This window comes from Zonotrichia albicollis, chromosome 25, assembly GCF_047830755.1.
Source record: "Zonotrichia albicollis isolate bZonAlb1 chromosome 25, bZonAlb1.hap1, whole genome shotgun sequence".
Classification (NCBI taxonomy): domain Eukaryota; kingdom Metazoa; phylum Chordata; class Aves; order Passeriformes; family Passerellidae; genus Zonotrichia; species Zonotrichia albicollis.
This window is the reverse complement of record NC_133843.1, coordinates 5,769,155-5,786,046: the sequence shown is the minus strand read 5'-3', so window position 1 is coordinate 5,786,046 and position 16,892 is coordinate 5,769,155. Positions and strand designations below refer to the sequence as shown.

The following is a 16,892-nucleotide window of genomic DNA, read 5'->3' as shown; positions in this document are numbered from 1 at the left end:
TCCTCTCCTCTGGGACGCAGCGCACGCGCCGTCGCGACAGCGCTATCGGGACTCAGCGCGGCCGCCATGGCCGCGGAACGGGGACGGCGCCGCCGCCGTCCCCTCCCACTCCCGCCGTGGGTCAGAAGCGGCGGGCGCTGGAGCTCGCGTTGCTCTTCCTGGGCGCCAGGGCCTGCAGGCGGAAGGGTTGGGCCTGGGGCGCGGTGCTGCCCGCAGAGCCCGCGGGAGCTGCGAGAGGAGGGGAAGGGGGTGTGTGTGTGTGGTGGGGCAGTGCAGGGACCCCAAAATGCGGCTGCGTCCTGCGAGAAACCCCCGAGAGGTTAAGGGGTTGAGGCAGGATTGATCCTGGGTGGGTCGCCGTTTGATTTCTCAAGGAAAAGGAGGAAAATGAGGAGTGCCGGTGATATCTGGGCAGAGGGATTACCTTGGTCCAGCTGCAGGGTCTGGCTGGCTCAGGATCAGAAGTAGCTGCTGGGGATGGTCTCGCTGTCGCTCCTGTCCAGCACCAGCCTGGAGTGGCCATCCCCGGGCTGCAGGTGCCAAACGCTGCCAGCAGCGCCAGCAGTGAGACAAAATTGGTCAAATGGGACAGAAATGGAGGAGGAATGGGCTGTACCCTTGGCTCCCTGCTCTCATTCGAGGGGCTTGTCCGGTCAGGTTTGGGCTGTGGGAAGAGATGGTCATTGTGTGTAGAACAATCACTTGAACATCTCCATTTTTCTCTCACAATTCTGGCACTCAGCCCCACTGAGCACTGCAGGGAACAGCTCTTCATCCACCCAACAGGGCAAAGTTAGTTTTGGGGTAAAAACAGCCTGGAGGAGAGAAGGCTCCAGGCAGATCTTAGACCCTCTCCTGGTGCCTAAAGGGGCTCCTGTCCCCCACAGCACCCTCCTCTCCCCAGGAACCGTCCCCTGGGACAGTGAGAAATGAAACCCTGGAGATGAGGGCTCTTTTTCAGAGTGGTAATTGCTAGTTGATATTAATGAAGTTGATAGGGTCTTAATTTGAAGTGTTGGTCCGTTGATAAACATTGCATGTTAGAATTCTGGGACTTGCCTTTAGTTGCTGCTGTTAAGGGTTACTATTTTACCCTGTATTTGTACCCCTTTCTGTCATACTCTGTATTTGTATCCCTTTCCATCATACCCTGTATTTGCATCCCTTTCTGTCATACCCTGTATTTGTACCCCTTTCTGTCATAGTCTGTATTTGTACCCCTTTCCATCATACCCTGTATTTGCATCCCTTTCTGTCATACCCTGTATTTGTACCCCTTTCCATCATACCCTGTATTTGCATCCCTTTCTGTCATACCCTGTATTTGTACCCCTTTCTGTCATACTCTGTATTTGCATCCCTCTCCATCATACCCTGTATTTGTACCCCTTTCTGTCATACCCTGTATTTGCATCCCTTTCTGTCATAACTCTGTATTTGTAGCCCTTTTTGGTCTCACCCCGGATTTGAATCCCTTTCCATCAGGAACCACTTCCCCTGCTCCCCTGAGGACTTGCACCCAGACTGAATTTAAATGAGAGGCTGTGGGTACTATATGAACCCTCTCATAAACAACAAACCAACACACAAACTATGATTTTTTAGAACCACACTAAATCACCCACCCTTGACCAGAGCTGGATTCTCTCCTGCCACCATAATTTTAATAGTACTCAGCTTGGATAATACCCCCTAAGCTACAAACCAGCTTCAATATTTGGAAAGTTTTCTAATGTAGGTACAAATTAGGATTAAGTAACATAAATTAAAATAATCCAGAACAAAATTCAATAAATCCAGAGCAGCTGTGGCTGCCCTTGGATCCCTGGGAGTGTCCAAGGCCAGGCTGGACAAGGCTTGGAGCAGCCTGGAATTAGTAGAAGGTGTCCCTGCCCAAGGGAGAGATTATTCCATGTCTGTTTTAAAGAAAGTCTTCTCATGTTTCTCCACAGGGATGATTTTTGAATGAAACTGAAGCTAATCTTACTAATGTGGTCTTAGAACTCCTGAAATTTCCTAGCTTTGGTTAAAAAATTGCAATATTTCTTTGATAACCTAAATACCCAAATAAAGCAAGTCCTTCATGTGCAGGTCTAGGACTGTACACACAAATATCCATTTTTTTGCAGACCCTCTGATTCTATTACAAAATATCAGAGGAATACCGATTTTCAAGTGTTTTGAAAAGGAAGATTTTCAATGTAAAATTGAAGGGCATTACTTTTATGTTCTGTTTCCTACCCCAGGAAGGGAGCTCGGAGCCGGCAGCAGCTGCAGCGGATCCGAAGGTCGGCAGAGGGAGTCGCATCCCCTCCCATCCCACACGTGCTCCTCCCACCGAGCCTTCACAACCGGAGGGTTTGGGCTTCAAAAGCTTCATCTCCCACCTGAAGTGTGAAAAATGCCTATTTTATGATTGGCTTTTCGGAAATATTCAAATGAATATTGTATGTGTTATATTAGAAAGTAATGCTGTGTTAATTCTCTTAAGTAGTGGGTTAAATATAGTTTTAGATTATAACAAAATGTTAAAATAGAAACTATGCTGTGTAAGATGCTTTTTTTTTTCTAAAGAAAGGACTGGCACTGAGATAGCAGCCACAGGACACCTGAATCTTTCAGAAAAATAGAATTTATTGCTCCATTATCAGGAGAAATGAACTTCTTTGCTCAGGCAGGACGACAGTGTCAGGATTCAGAGGAAGAAGCTGACACTGCCCAGACAGAATCCTGTGTTTGAATGGAATTTATGCATCTTGGATGAGGTGTATGAATATGCAACAGGCTGTTGTTTTTAAGGGTTAATCCTCTGTTAACTGTTTCCATTTTCAGGTTTATGCTGCCCAGTTAGACCGTCTCTAACTCTTTGCTCTTATTGTCTCATATTGTCCTAATTCAAATTGTCCAAACTATTATTATTCTAATTGCATTACTATTTTTATAACCATTTTATTACTATGAAACTTTTAAAATTTTTAAAACAAGTGATTGGCGTTTTTTCACATGAGGGATTTCATAAAAGCTCACACACACAATGTGGTGTATGAAATCCTGAGCCAGCCAGAGTCGTTCTCTAAACCCACAGCCCTGGAACTCAAAAAATGAGGGTGTGGAGAAGGAAGGAGCTGCTCCCTCACCTTTTCCTGCACCTTCTCCTGCACCTTCTCCAGAGCCTTGCTCTTGGCTTGAACCTCCTCCTGTGTGAAAAATGCCAATCACTTGTTTTTAAAATTTAAAAACTTTGATACTAATAAAATGGGTATAAAAATAGTAATACAATTAGAGTAATGATAATTTGGACAATTTGAATTAGGACAATATGAGACAATAAATACAAAGAGTTAGGGATGTCCAGGTACCTTTTCTGGGCAGCACAAACCCGGAAAAGGCCCCACAGAGGATTAACCCTTAAAAGCAACAGCCTGTTGCATATTCATACACCTCATCCATGATGCATAAATTCCATTCAAACACAGGATTCTGTCTGGGCAGTGTCAGCTTCTTCCTCTGAATCCTGACAGCGCCTTCGAGGCAGGAAGAAGTTCATTTCTCCTGATAATGGAGCAATAAATTCTCTTTCTCTGAAAGATTCAGGTGTCCTGTGGCTGCTATCTCACATCCAGTCTTTTCTTTAAAAAAAGTATCCTACATAGCATCGTTTCTATTTTAACAATTTTTATAACCTAAAACAATATTTAACACAGTACTTAAGAGAATAAATACAGCATAACTTTCTAACACAACACATACAATATTCATTTTAATATTTGCAAAAAGCCAATCATAAAACACATGCATTTTTCACATCCTGGATGGAGTCATAGACCTTGAGGAGAGCCTGCTCACTGCTGTCCACACTGGATTCCTGCAGGGCTTGTGCTTCTCCTTCAGCTCCTGAAGATATCTGAAGATACCAAGGAGTTCTTTGTGTTTCACAATAACTTTATACCTTTTCCTGTTCATAGAATAGGACCCTGACTTCTGTCTGATCAGCATCCCATAATATTCCTCACTACTCTAAGAAAGCCTTACAATTTTTCCTCTGGAAAATTCATTTAATCTGTAGTATATGATCTTAAGAATTGTATTCGTTTTGTAGTAATAACTCTAACAAGTTAAAATAAGCTATATTTAATAATAGAACAGTAATGCTATTTTCTTTACCAAATTTTTTTTCTGCATGTGTGATGTATATTGTCCAGCATTCTGTTCTTCCTGGCTTTGGTACAGGAAGGCCTGCTCCCCCCAGCAGAAGGGAACAGCAGCTCAAGAACAGCTTCACAAGCCTGGAGGAGGCACATCCTTCCATGGGTGACACTTGGGAAGACAGAAAAATGGGAATTATGAGAAGATTTTCTGCCCTGAGTAATCATAGCAGATTGTACTTATTATTAACACTTTCTGTCATAAAAAGAATCCCAGAATCCCAGAGTGGTTTGGGATGGGAAGGGCCTTAAAGCCATCTCACTGCACCCCCTGCCATGGGCAGGGCCAGGTTGTCCAACCCTGTCCAACGTGGCCTTGGACACTTCCAGGGATCCAGGGGCAGCCACAGCTCCCCTGGGCAAAATACTCCACAAAGGCAAAGCATGGAGTCAGTCAACAAGGATGTCCAGAAATCCACAATAAAGCTCATAAAATTATCTTTAAAACAAACCCTTCTTTTGTGTATTTATATTTAAATAAACACTGAATATATTTTTTTTCAAGGATGCACAAAAGGTGCCAAAATCACACAGAGAATTATTTTAACTGGTGGATGTGGGAGTGTTAGATCTGAAAGCCACAGCATGGTTTCCATTTTGGGGCATTATCAGCCATGGTTTGTGTCACATCAGCGTTGTTAATGCAGCACTGGCACAGGGCTGTGTTTGAAATCATGGAATACTGAAATAAAGCCAAGCTCCAGAGCATTCCTTTGTCTAGCTCAGGTTGGCCAGCACTGTCTCAAATTGGCTGATAACCCCTTTTACTGATAACAGCCTCCTAATTATCTCCAAACCCTGTGAAATGGCTCATTCTGCCCCAGAACTGCCCTGCTATTCTGCTGCACTGCTCCTGCCAGGTGACCTTCCCTCTCCTCTGCTTAACACACACTGAATGCAAGGATTCAATCTTGCTCTGCTGAGCTGCCCTGATGGGTAAAGCCTGAGCAGGGCCTTTGAAATCCCCACACCTGTGGAACCAAACCCTCCTGCCCAATCTGCACAGAACCTGCATTTAACAATGTGATTAGAAGGACATTTTTTCTTGTTTGCCACAAAAGGGTTTTTTTTACAATAGGAGCACTAACATTTGATATCTAATCCAAATGAAGGGTTTCTTTGCAGATCTCTCCCTTAACAGACAGAATTACCCACAAATTACAGGCACTGCTGTTCTGCATTTCATAGCAGCTCCTGTTTGAGCCAGGAGAGACCCAACAGAGTGAGCACACACCACAGGGAAGCTGAAAGGCTGGTTAAAACCTACAGAAGAACAGGTTACAACCCACAGAAGAACTGGTTAAAACCTACAGAACAACAGGTTAAAACCCACAGAAGGACTGGTTAAAACCTACAGAAGAACAGGTTAAAACCTACAGAAGAACTGGTTAAAACCCACAGAAGGACAGGTTAAAACCCACAGAAGAACAGGTTAAAACCCACAGAAGAACAGGTTAAAACCTACAGAAGAACTGGTTAAAACCCACAGAAGGACGGGTTAAAACCCACAGAACTGTTCAGAATCAGACTGTCACAGCATATCTTAGCTTGAGCTTTTCTAATTGTATCTAGTTCCACACAATGGAGGAAGTGAAAAACCAGAATTTGTATTTCTGGAGCAGCCCAAGCCCCCATGCTGCCCCAATAAGTGGTGGTGTGCTCTGGCTGAGGGAATTCTCTCACACAGAGAAAATTTTGAGCCAGGTTGATTTTGATTTGGGCTGAGCACAAGTCCAAGCCTGCATCCCTCATACCCCAGCCCTATTTCAGTGCCCCTGGAATAGGATTATTGGGGGAGATGAAGCACAACATTACCCACTCAGGGAATGTTGATATCAAATCCAAATGAAGGGTTTCTTTGGAGATCTCTCCCTTAACAGACAGAATTGCCCACAAATTCTCAGGGTTATTCATCCTGAGGGGAGAAGGAGCCTGGGCTGATGTTGGCTCTTCATGTGCTGCAGCAACAGCATCTTCATATGAAGGTGTGTGGTCAGAGATTGTTCTAGTCTGTGTGTCAGCTGAAAAGAGGAAATAAATGCAGTGTTGATAATGAGCTGTGCAAGACTGGACAGAAATCTGTGAAACCATCTCCCAAAGCCTTCCCCCAAAGCTAGGAGTGATGTGTCTGAAAGGAAAAGGGCTGTCATTCACCTGCTTCTGCTGGTCAGTAAAAACCATGAAACACTGAGAGGTGTATCAGGAAAGGAATGCAGATTGCACAGGGCTGGGAGAGCCTGGCTCCAAAAATCATCCATTTCACAGGCTGGAGGTGCCTTTGTAATCAGAGGGGGAAGAAATAAAAAACCTCTCAACATTCACCTCAATAAGTGATAGCATCAAAAATGAGGGATACAGGTTCAAGAATTACTAGTGGGTGATAAATGCTGTATGAGCACATTGCAAACCACGCTCTGAGGCACTGCAGGTGTCCATGAAAAGCAGGAATGGAGAGGGAGAGGAGGCTTTTCTAGGATGTGAGAGGAATATCTGCCTTGCAGTGAGCGGTGGTGTGGATAATCCACCGGGAGAGCAAGTGCTGCAGCACATTTGCATACGAGAGAGACTGCGGCAGCCGCCCCGCCCTGCCCTGGGGAATGAGAGTGCGGGGAGGGGACAGAGCAGTGACCCTGCTGCAGAGCCACTGCCCTCAGCAGGGGGAACTCTGCCCCGTGGGCAAAAAGCAGGTGTTGTACTCAAAAATGAGGCTTTTCATTGCCTCAAGGCTTACAGGGCTGGGTCAGGGTCAGGCTGGTCCCAACAGGGAAAGTCAGGGAGAAAGGGGAGATGACAAAGCTGGGACAGTCTTAAATCCAGGAGAGGCAGAGTCGCTGCTCCTGCTGTGGGTGAGCGTGGGTGGAGAGCAGGGGCTGTGCTGCCAGGCAGCACTTGCTGCAGGGGCTGCCACAGATGGGAGTGCAAAACCAGTCCCTGCCGCTGAGGGAACCCGGGCTGGGCTGCACAGCCCCCACAGCTGCTCCCTTCCTGAGGAGGTGCTGGAGAGCAGACACCTCGAGATCAAAGTCATCCCTCAGGCTGCTGATGTCCTTCTCCAGGACGCCTGCTCTGCTTGGTACCCGGCCTGGAGCTGGGCCAGCCCCTGCTGGAACTCCTGCAAGGCACAGCAACAGCCCAGGCCTGTTCCTGAGGTCACATCCAGGCCCAGGAGTGATTGTTGTTGATGAAAGTGACTGTTCAGCCCTAAAAACGGCTGCCTTGGCTGGTTGTGGTGCCCTGGAATGAACTTTCTAAAGAGCAAGGAGAGAGTTTTGTTTCCCTCTGGCTCCTCCTGGCTCTGTATTCCTTTTTTCCCTCATCTCTGTACTCTTCTTAACACCTTTGATTACTGCTTTCCTCAACTCTACTCCTCTCTTTTCTGACAATTTCATGTGTAGTTCCTCCAAAAATTCTTCCTGGGAATCCATTCCAATCCATCCCCAGAGAAGTGGAAACAAGAGGTGGGTTATGATAAGGCACAGGGCCTCCATAACACATGGTGTTCATAGGAGAAGTCCAATGATTACAAAATAGAGAAAAAGAGAAAAAGAGAAGTGTTCTGGAAAGGCTGAACCATATTTGTAATGATTACTATGAAAAAAGTTTTAGTCAAAGCCACTTTTCCCAACTTACTGCTCTGATCAGCTGCTTCTCTGCTTCCAGATCCACCTGGGGATTGAGGCAGGGAGCTGGATTTGCTCCAGGTGAGCAGCCCCAGCAGGGAGAAGCCCTACAAAGCAAAGCAGAAATAAAAATCACTCACAGTTACAGGGTGGGATTGTCAGCAGAATTCCTGGAAAGAGAACAAAGAATCTGGGTGCCAGGAAAGAACATGGCAACCCCCTGTGCTCACTGCCAAAATGCTGCCAGCCCGGGGCTCCAGAGGTGTGGGGAGAGAGGGAGAGGCTCCAGCTTCAGGGGAAAATGGAAGTGAATGTAATTGGATGGTATTTATACATAAAAGTATCTATTTCAAAGAAAAACAGGAGCTGTTTCCAGGGCTATGCTACAGATTTGGGAGATAAGAGACACCAGGAAGATGAAAAGTGCAAGGGAATTACCTTATTTGTTCACAGCTATTTCTGAAATGGGGCAGAAAGGGAGAAAAGTCACCCTACAGCCTTACACCCTGCTGAAAATTGCCCTTTTTAGGGGCTAATTCTCCAAAGGTGATCAGCTCCCTAAAGCCTGCTCTTCCTTCATTTGCTCCTACATTTCCTATTCCTGCTCCAGAGGACAGAGGCTGGGCTGAGTCCTCAGGCACTGCCATAAGGAGGGCAAAACTTCTCTTGTAGTGTCAAAATTTTACATTGTAGGAGAAAAGGAGCTGAATGGTTACTTTGAAAACATACATACATATATATTCAAAAAAGAATTTTACAGTATTATTTCTTTTGCAGCTCATTTTTGTTCTTCCTGCTGAAACCTCTCTTTTGGAACTGACCAAATTCCAGCCACGATCACCAAAAACAACCATGGATTTGAATCATGTCAGCCTTTTCTGACAGAATTTGCCACTACTGAAAACACTGGATTATGGAGATGGTTTTTGCCATGTCAGTAGAATAAGGTCAATTTGGCAGCAGTGAAGGAAAAGTCTGTAACCAGAATAGAGGATTCTTCTTCCAGTAGGTAAAGGAAAGGTTGAGGTAAAATTTACCAACCAACCATTACCAAAAGCCAACATTTTATGTGTAAATCTCCTTTTTTTTCCATTTCTGCAGCCAGTAAAGGCTCTCCTACCTGACAAGTCACTCGTGCCCATCTGTTCAGACAGAACAGCCTTCACCTTCTTAATCTCCTCCTGGTACTCCCTCAGCAGGGTGTCCTTGGGGTCCTGGTTGATGCAGGGCTTGTTCCTGATGTTCCTGGCCCAACCTGCACAGCACAGGGTGCTGAGGCTTTCCCCATAGCTGTCATCAGCTGGGGACACTCATGTCACCATCAGGGTCCTGGTGTTCCCCTCAGGGAGTCCTGGAGCAGCCTGGTCAGCTTGTGTGGGAACCCAGGACATCCCTCTGGCTGTCCAGGATGGACAGGACCCTGCCAGGGGGCTCAGAGACCCTGCCATGGAGCCCAAAACACCCCTGGGTTTGATTATGACCCATGGAGCAAATTACCAACCTTAGATGAAGATCTGCAAGCCACAACAGTTTAGGTAGAATAATAGTGAAGTTGTCATGGGGTGGAAAAGTAGATTTTGGGGTTTTTGGTATGGGGGTTCAGGGGGCAAGATGGAGGGAACTGGGCATGTCCAGCCTTTCTGCTTCTTCTTGGCCTCCATCTTGTGCAGTGATGTTGGCACTTACAGATTGGTTTAGAGTAGAAGCTCACTGTCTAACACAGGTGATGGGTATTGGAAAGTAATTGTAAATATTGTAGTTTTTAGTATAAAGACATAACACCACCCTGGGGGCAGGCAGAGTGCCTGGAACTGCCCTGCTGGATGGACCTTGGCAGGGCAGGAGAAAGAATTTTATAGATAAAATACAATAAACAACCTTGAGACCGAGAAATGAAGAGCCCTGACTCATTCTTCAGGTGCCAGGCTGAGAAAGGGACTTTCTAACTTTTCTTGGGGTCACTGTGAGCAGCTAAAGATGCCAACAGCTTGGAGTCTGTAGGGAATGTGTCTGCCCCTGCCATCCACCAGGGCTGAGGTGCCATTGCCCAGGGCAGACAGGGACAGGTGGGTTTTGGTGGCCTCTTTGAGCTCTCCCCTGTGGCACCAGTTGTCACCCTGGTTTTCTAAGATTTTCTAAGCTTTCTGATGTTGACATTCGTGGAGTGAATTTTCTCACACACTTTCTGTAAATAACTCATTGTTTTACATTCCTTTATGGAGGAAGAGAGAGTTGATGGACTGTTAGTTTGACCAGTGACATTGCAGAGGTGTCAATGTCATCTTCCAATCCACTGTCACGTTTGTAAAGCTATAAATATTGGAGTCAGAGAATAAAACTACCCTTTTTTTCCCTTCACCTTAAGTAATAGTGTGCTTGTGTTTTCTCGTGTCCCTCAGCGACAACCAGTCCTTGCCTGTCTCTCACCTCCTGCCAGAGGCACCAAGCTGAGTTTGGCAGCCCTGAGGTGATCCTGGCCTTGCTCATCTGCACAGAAACAATTCCCAGTCAGTCTTAGGAGGAAGCATCTCAACAGTCAAGAACCAGGACTGTTCTGGCACCACATCCTGCTCCAGCCCTGCTCTTTGTCTGCTTTGGGCCCCGACTCCCTGAAGTAAGAAAATATCTACTTAATCTAAACACTGCACAGTTCAGTGCTTTTCTCAACAGTAAAAATTCATGCCTGTTCTTGCTCTCTCTGAACACACACACACACACCTTCCTCCACATATTTCAGCAGTATTTACAGTTTCAGCCAAATTCCTCTACAAGTAACATGATCAGACCATGAGTTTACACAGCTTTTTTCCTCCTCAGTTTGTTTCATGAGGGGAAATTTAGATGAGATCTATGGAAATGTTTCCCTTGAGGGTGGGGAGGCCCTGGCCCAGAGCAGCTGTGGCTGCCCCTGGGTCCCTGGCAGTGTCCAAGGCCAGGCTGGAGCAGCCTGGGATGGTGGAAGGTGTCCCTGCCCATGGCCCAAACCCTAACCTGCAGTATGAGACAAACACATCTGACTGCCACCAGCAAGCCTGATTTCTGAAGGAGGAATAAAACCACAGAAAAAGAGGGAACCACCTTCATGGCTCAGAGAATTCAAGCTGAGAGCTGCTGATTGATTCAGACATCCCCCAGGCCATGAGGAACCCAGCTTCTATCCACCCTCCACCTTCTCTATTATTAAGTTGCATATTTTAAACAAGAATCAAATTACATCTCACCTATTATGGCAAAGGCTGTAAGATCTCCTCAGCCATAGGAAGCTTTTTTTAACACAATATTCCCAGATATTGTTCCCAGTGCTTTGCTGAACTCTCTGCTCTGAGTGGGTGGCTTGAGCTCACTGATAACATTCCCAAAGTACCACCCATCACACACAGGTGAACTGTCACCATTTTTCTCCAGATTAATTAATTTTTAAATGAACAAAAGTCCTGTTTGGGACTCTGGGTTGAGACAGAGCATTAAATACCCAACAGCATCTTCTCAGTAATTATCAATTGCACAGATGAAAAGTTTAGTACAGAATGTTAATGAGCAATGGAAATATCCAAAATTTTGAGTTACCCATCAAACCTACACAAAAAATACAAAATAATCCAGAGATCCCTGCACTCCTACACCAGCCCCCTCCACACTGGGAATTTTAAATGAGCTAAGTTAATTTCCCACAGCTCTGTTACACCCCACATCTGCTAAGTTCATCACCAAAACTATCTTTATCATGTCAGCTGGGATATCGAGATATGGTTGTCATGATGGAGCAGCACAGACCACATTTGGCACTGTGACTTCCAAAGAGGAGGCTCAGTGATGTTCACAAGAAATGATGTAAGACAATGTTTGCTGTTAAATCCCACAGAACAGAGCAAAAGTGGGATTTATCCTCGTTCCAGAGCTACAATGCCCAGGATGAGCCCAGGTACAGTCACTGTGATGCTCTGTGCTGCTGAGCCCCAGGAGTGGCCTGGCTCTGTCTGGGGCTGTTGCAGAGTCCCTGAGGATCTCCTGACCCAGGACAGGGCTGCAGCCACTGAGGTGGAAGGCAAAGGAATGAACAAAATTGGGGTTCTGGGGGAATTGGGGGGCTCAGGTGTGCAGTGGGGCAGCCTGGGGTTTGTTTGGGCAGGACACTCCCTCAATACTCAGTGGAGGCAGTGTGAAAAATGCCAATCACTTTTAAAATCTTAAAAGTTTAATAGTAATAAAATGGTTATAAAAAGAGTAATACAATTAGAGTAATGATAATTTGGACAATTTGAATTAGGACAATATGAGACAATAAATACAAAGAGTTAGGGATGTCCGGGCACCTTTTTCTGGGCAGCAGGAGCCCAGAAAATCCACATTAACAGAGGATTAACCCTTAAAAGCAACAGCCTGTTGCATATTCATACACCACATACATGATGCATAAATTCCATTCAAACACAGGATTCTGTCTGGGCAGTGTCAGCTTCTTCCTCTGAATCCTGACAGCGCCTTCGAGGCAGGAAGAAGTTCATTTCTTCTGATAATGGAGCAATAAATTCTCTTTCTCTGAAAGATTCAGGTGTCCTGTGGCTGCTATCTCACATCCAGTCCTTTCTTTAAAAAAAGTACCCTACATAGCATCATTTCTATTTTAACATTTTTTATAACCTAAAACTATATTTAACCCACTACTTAAGAGAATTAACACAGCATTACTTTCTAACACAACACATATAACATTCATTTGAATATTTGCCAAAAGCCAATCATAAAATCCATGCATTTTCCACAGGCAGCAACAGGCAGCGTGTCAGAGTTACCCTGGAAACGGCTCTGCCCAGCTCCAACAGCATCACCATGGAAACGCCGTCACCGCCGGTGGGGAACAAAGGAAGGGAAACTGCAGCGAGCAGTCCCCTGCTCCCACTCTCCCTCTGCAGGAGACAGGCAAAGCACGCTTGGAACACGGAGCAGAGACGGGTTGGCCTTTAGAAACACCTGCCCTGTAAGGCAGTCTGGGTCTGCTGCCATCCCAGAGCGTTGCAAGGTGCTACAGCCTTGGTTTTATACACCAGGGCAGTCCTGCAAGGAGGTAAATTGGGACAGGAGATTTCTAGCTCCTTCCAGGAATAAATACAAAACGATCTGCAAAGCCACCAGGAGGTAAATTTTATAAAGGTCAGCCCCCTGGTTAGGATTTTAGGAGAGTTTACCCTCCTGTGATCCTGTAAATGTCACATGTGTTCCCATGGGGAGTAATACCTGCTGTGTGCCCTCAAAAAGGATCAGCCTTTTTTGTTCAGGCAGATAAGAGATCATCCGTGGCTCCACTACATCAGATTAAACATTTATAAGGCCCAGAATCCTCTTGCTATAGAGACAAGCATGAGATGAAGAGGATGAGGAAGAAACTGCCCCATGAGCACTTTATTGCAGCCTTGGCCAGTGAAGGATTTGCACAGAGCTGCTGCTGAGCTACCAGCCACTATCACATGGGATACACTGGACATGTCTCCAACTGCATCCCGTTCTTGAACTTTCACTGAAGTCCCTCAAAACTCCCTCTTAGCTTCCACATTCCTCATGTAACTTCATATTCTGGCACTCAGGCTTCAGACACAGACCTTTGTTGCACTTCTGTAAGTTATGGTAACACCCATCTGAGCTAATTAAAGCACTTAATTAAGACACATTGAGTCCAGCTGCTGCTTGGTGTCAGCTCCATGTGTGCTCACTGTAGATCTCCAGGCAGGAGCTCTCAGCAGAGCTTGGTGTTCCCAGCAAGCTGCAGAGCCAGGGAGGATTTGGGGCTGAGGCTGCCCAGCACAGGGAGCCCCCCACCCTTCAGCACCTCATCCACCCCCCTGGCCATTCACTCCAGCTGGAGCCACTCAGCACTCACTGCAGGGAACTCCTGCTCCTTCCACACCTCGAGCTCACAGTGTCACCTGGCATGAGGGCACAGTTCACCTCACTATGCACTGCCCTCAGCAGTGTAGCCACGTTTCTCCTCAGAGAAAAGCAAGGCACAGCTCTTCCCAAAAATATTTCTGGGTTTCACATTCTCTGAACCTCAGAGAAAGAAAACACAATTCTTACCATTTGCTGTGCCCGTGTTTGTGCAAAAATAGAATGCAATGTGGAGCTTGTTTACCCACAGTGCTGGTGTTTTGTTTCCTTGGCCTGACAGGGCCAGGTGTGTGTGTGTGTGTGTGTCAGGAGTGTGGGCTGAGAGTCACAAGATTCTGTGCAGAGCTGAGTGCTTGGCAGGTTCAGTTTAGATGTAATGTAATATAGTATAGAACAATATAGTGTAATAAAGTAATTAATTAGCCTTCTGATATCAATGGAGTCAGATGCATCATTTCTCTCCCCTGGTCTGACAATACCATAGAGCAGTGCACCCCAAACCTGTCCCCATTCTCACTCCATGCCATCAGCACTCACTTCTTGGCACAGGACACCAAAGTCTTTCTAGCAAACCTCACCAGGATCTCTTTCACACCCACCTGCACACTCTCAAAGATGTGTTCAAACACCCTGGGGATGATCCCCTTCTGTGAGGCAGAATCTGCAGCTCCCTGCATGGTGAAGGATTCCCATTGCCACAGGCAAAGATGGTGCCATTGTAGCCTTCCATGAGACCCTGGAAATGGGGAAAAAGCAGAGAAAACAGCCACCATCATTTCCTAACTGGAAACACACTGTCCAGATTCATTGCCACCCCCTCAAAAGGTGTTTTAAAGGAAGAGCTGGAAGTAAACATCAAATGGCTGCTTCATCTTCACTCGTCATCAGAGTATAGCAATTACAAAATTAGCATATAAATCAATGTTTTTCTCTCAAAACAAGGAATCTTGAAGCAGTGCAGGTGTTGAAAAGCAGTTGACAACACCAACACTTAGTAAACTATAATATTTTTGCCATAGGGCATAAAAATCTTATGAGATTCAAAGAGACAACTAGAACAATAGTTGGTTGTGGGGTGGCCAAGAGGATGGTCTCTAGCTTTGAATAATTTTTGTTTGGCAAGCTGTTCACTGTCACTTGACCTTATTTCAGAGAAGTGTGGTAGGAAGAAAGAATAACTGGATTTCTTAAGTTTTGAATAAGAAAAAATAACCTGTTTTTCTAATATCAACTGTTTCTAGCTCTGCTTGTTCTCATGATTAGGAACTTCCATCTTAAAACCATCACAAGCCATTAAACCATGTTACTTCTTCTAACAAAACATTTTGGGGAGGGAGGTTGGTCTTTTTTTGCTTAAGAGGTTCATTTCTCACCTCAGCTGTTTCTTGTGCTGACCTACTAACAAGGAAACAAAGGGATCCCTTATCCTTTTGCCAGTCTAATCCAGGCTGAGGTTCCCCATCTTCTCTAAGGTTTCTCAGTTGACAGTAAATTTGCCCCTAAAATCATCAGTTTGATACCACAGCAGCTGTGGCTGCCCTTGGATCCCTGGCAGAGCCCAAGGCCAGGCTGGAGAGGGCTTGGAGCAGCCTGGGACAGTGGGAAGTGTCCCTGCCCATGGCAGGAGATGGGATGGGATGAGGTCCCTTCCCACCCAGACCATTCTGGGATTCTATAATATAAACACCCACCTAAAACAATTAAATGTAACTCTCTCCTCAGTGCCCTGCTGGCTGCTAACAAAGTTTTGTTTCTTCCAATTTCTCAGACTGTTGCTGGGACAGTGTCTGCTCTCCTCTGCTGCCCAGGCTTGTAGCTAAGCCTCTTGAAGCAGTGGGCAGGGCTTTCTGGCCATAAACCAGGAACCCCAAATGGTTTGGCTTGGGAGGGACCTTAAAGTTCATCCTGTTCCACCATTCTGCCATGGGCAGAAGGTGGGGAAGGTCAAGTGGATTCTGCTTCACTTGGGGATCACCTGCAAAACCCCTCAGCCCCTGTCCCGAGCTGTGTTCACAGAATATTCTCAGGGGCCCTTCCTGCAAAACCCCTCAGCCCCTGTCCCGAGCTGTGTTCACAGAATATTCTCAGCTGCAAGGGCCCCACAATGATCAGAGTCCAACTCCTGGTCCTACATGGACACCCCAACAATCCCACCCGCCTGTGCCTGAGAGCATTGTCCAAACACTCCGGGAACTCATTGTGGCGCCCAAAACTGCCCTGGGTGCCCACTGACCTCCACCAGGGGGTAGCGATCTCACTGTGGATGTGCTCAGTGCTGAGCTCCCCGCCGAAGGAGAACTGCCTGGGGAGGCTGGGCGAAAGCCGCGGGGTTCCGCACCAGGTACCGGCCCCGTGCGCTGTCCCCGCCGACGATGGACGATGGCTCGGTGCCCCAGGGCCGCTTCACGCCCGCTCAGCGGCCGGCAGCGCACGGCCACCTTCACCGGCTCCGCCGCCATGGCCCCGGCCACCCACAGCGGGACAGTGATGGGCACGGGGGTCAGTGACGGACGCCGGAGTCAGCCCCACACACTGGGGTCAGCCCCACACACACCCAGTCAGTCACACATACCAGGATCAGCTCCACACACACCAGAGTCAACCCCACACACTCGGGTCAGACTCTCCCCTCAGGTCACCCCACCCATCCAGACCAGCCCCACAGATTGAGGGGCACCGGGGGCTGGGAACCCGAGGCTGGGACAAGCCTAACCCTGGGCATCTGCACCCCCTGTGGGAAGGAAGCACTTACCCCTCACTGGGGGCACGCAGGGAGAGGCCTCCCAGCGAGGGAGGCTGGGGGAGAAGGGGAAAGTGTGGGGAAGGATGCAGGGAAAAGGGGGAAGTGGGAACAGGTCTGAGGGGGAATTAGCGCAGGTCGGGGGGAGGAAACCTGAAGGGGGAAGGGTTTGCGAGTGAAACCCTGAGGGGAAGCTGAAGGGCAGGAAACCAAAGGGTAAGAAACCCTGAGGTAACTTTTGTGAGCCGAGACGCGCCCAAAGGGGACTGAGCAAGGGAAAACCTCAGGCGACTCCGCCGGTGCCGCGCTGGGCAGAGGGGCGCGGACCCCGAGGGCGCGGCGGCACTGAGGCGGCGGGAGGCGCTCCTCCCCCACCCCCCCGCGCATGCGCGAGCGGCCGCACGCGGGCTCCGCAGCAACCGGGGCCGCGCCAGGACAGAGGCC

The 16,892-nt window shown here is 47.3% G+C and overlaps 1 protein-coding gene and 1 long non-coding RNA gene across 7 annotated transcripts; one reads left to right on the top strand and one right to left on the bottom strand.

Moving 5' to 3' along the window:
• Nucleotides 1-2: 2 nt before the first annotated feature.
• LOC141731779 (uncharacterized) lies at nt 3-4,488 on the top strand. Of its 2 annotated transcripts, none has more exons than XR_012583733.1 (3): nt 3-349; nt 2,247-2,392; nt 4,231-4,488. It is a non-coding gene; the product is annotated as an uncharacterized LOC141731779 (long non-coding RNA). The 2 variants fall into 2 exon arrangements; XR_012583732.1 differs by having other exon boundaries at nt 4,203-4,488.
• On the bottom strand, nt 37-16,793 carry KIF17 (kinesin family member 17). Of its 5 annotated transcripts, none has more exons than XR_012583731.1 (6): nt 15,942-16,793; nt 14,308-14,444; nt 7,836-7,932; nt 2,242-2,387; nt 425-664; nt 37-172 (listed from the first exon to the last, which is right to left on the bottom strand). XR_012583731.1 is itself a non-coding variant. In XM_074558479.1 (6 exons), the coding sequence occupies exons 1-6, from the start codon at nt 16,165-16,167 to the stop codon at nt 4,279-4,281; spliced, it is 819 nt and encodes a 272-aa protein (XP_074414580.1). In that variant the 5' UTR covers nt 16,168-16,793; the 3' UTR covers nt 4,050-4,278. The 5 variants fall into 5 exon arrangements, 3 of the variants coding, with proteins under 3 accessions (XP_074414580.1, XP_074414579.1, XP_074414581.1); XM_074558479.1 differs by lacking the exons at nt 37-172; nt 425-664; nt 2,242-2,387 and adding exons at nt 4,050-4,317; nt 6,021-6,226; nt 12,619-12,732; XR_012583730.1 differs by lacking the exons at nt 37-172; nt 425-664; nt 2,242-2,387 and adding exons at nt 4,498-5,468; nt 5,579-6,226; nt 12,619-12,732.
• Nucleotides 16,794-16,892: the final 99 nt, after the last annotated feature.

Bases quoted from the DNA above. Each gene is read 5' to 3' on its own strand.
- KIF17 (XM_074558478.1), bottom strand. From the start codon at position 16,167: ATGGCGGCGGAGCCGGTGAAGGTGGCCGTGCGCTGCCGGCCGCTGAGC. The intron at 12,733-14,307 runs GTGGGTGTGAAA...TGTCTCCTGCAG, and splicing joins ACATCTTTGAGAGTGTGCAG to AGGGAGAGTGGGAGCAGGGG. The intron at 7,933-12,618 runs GTAACTCTGACA...TTTGCTTTGTAG, and splicing joins TGGGCAGAGCCGTTTCCAGG to GGCTTCTCCCTGCTGGGGCT.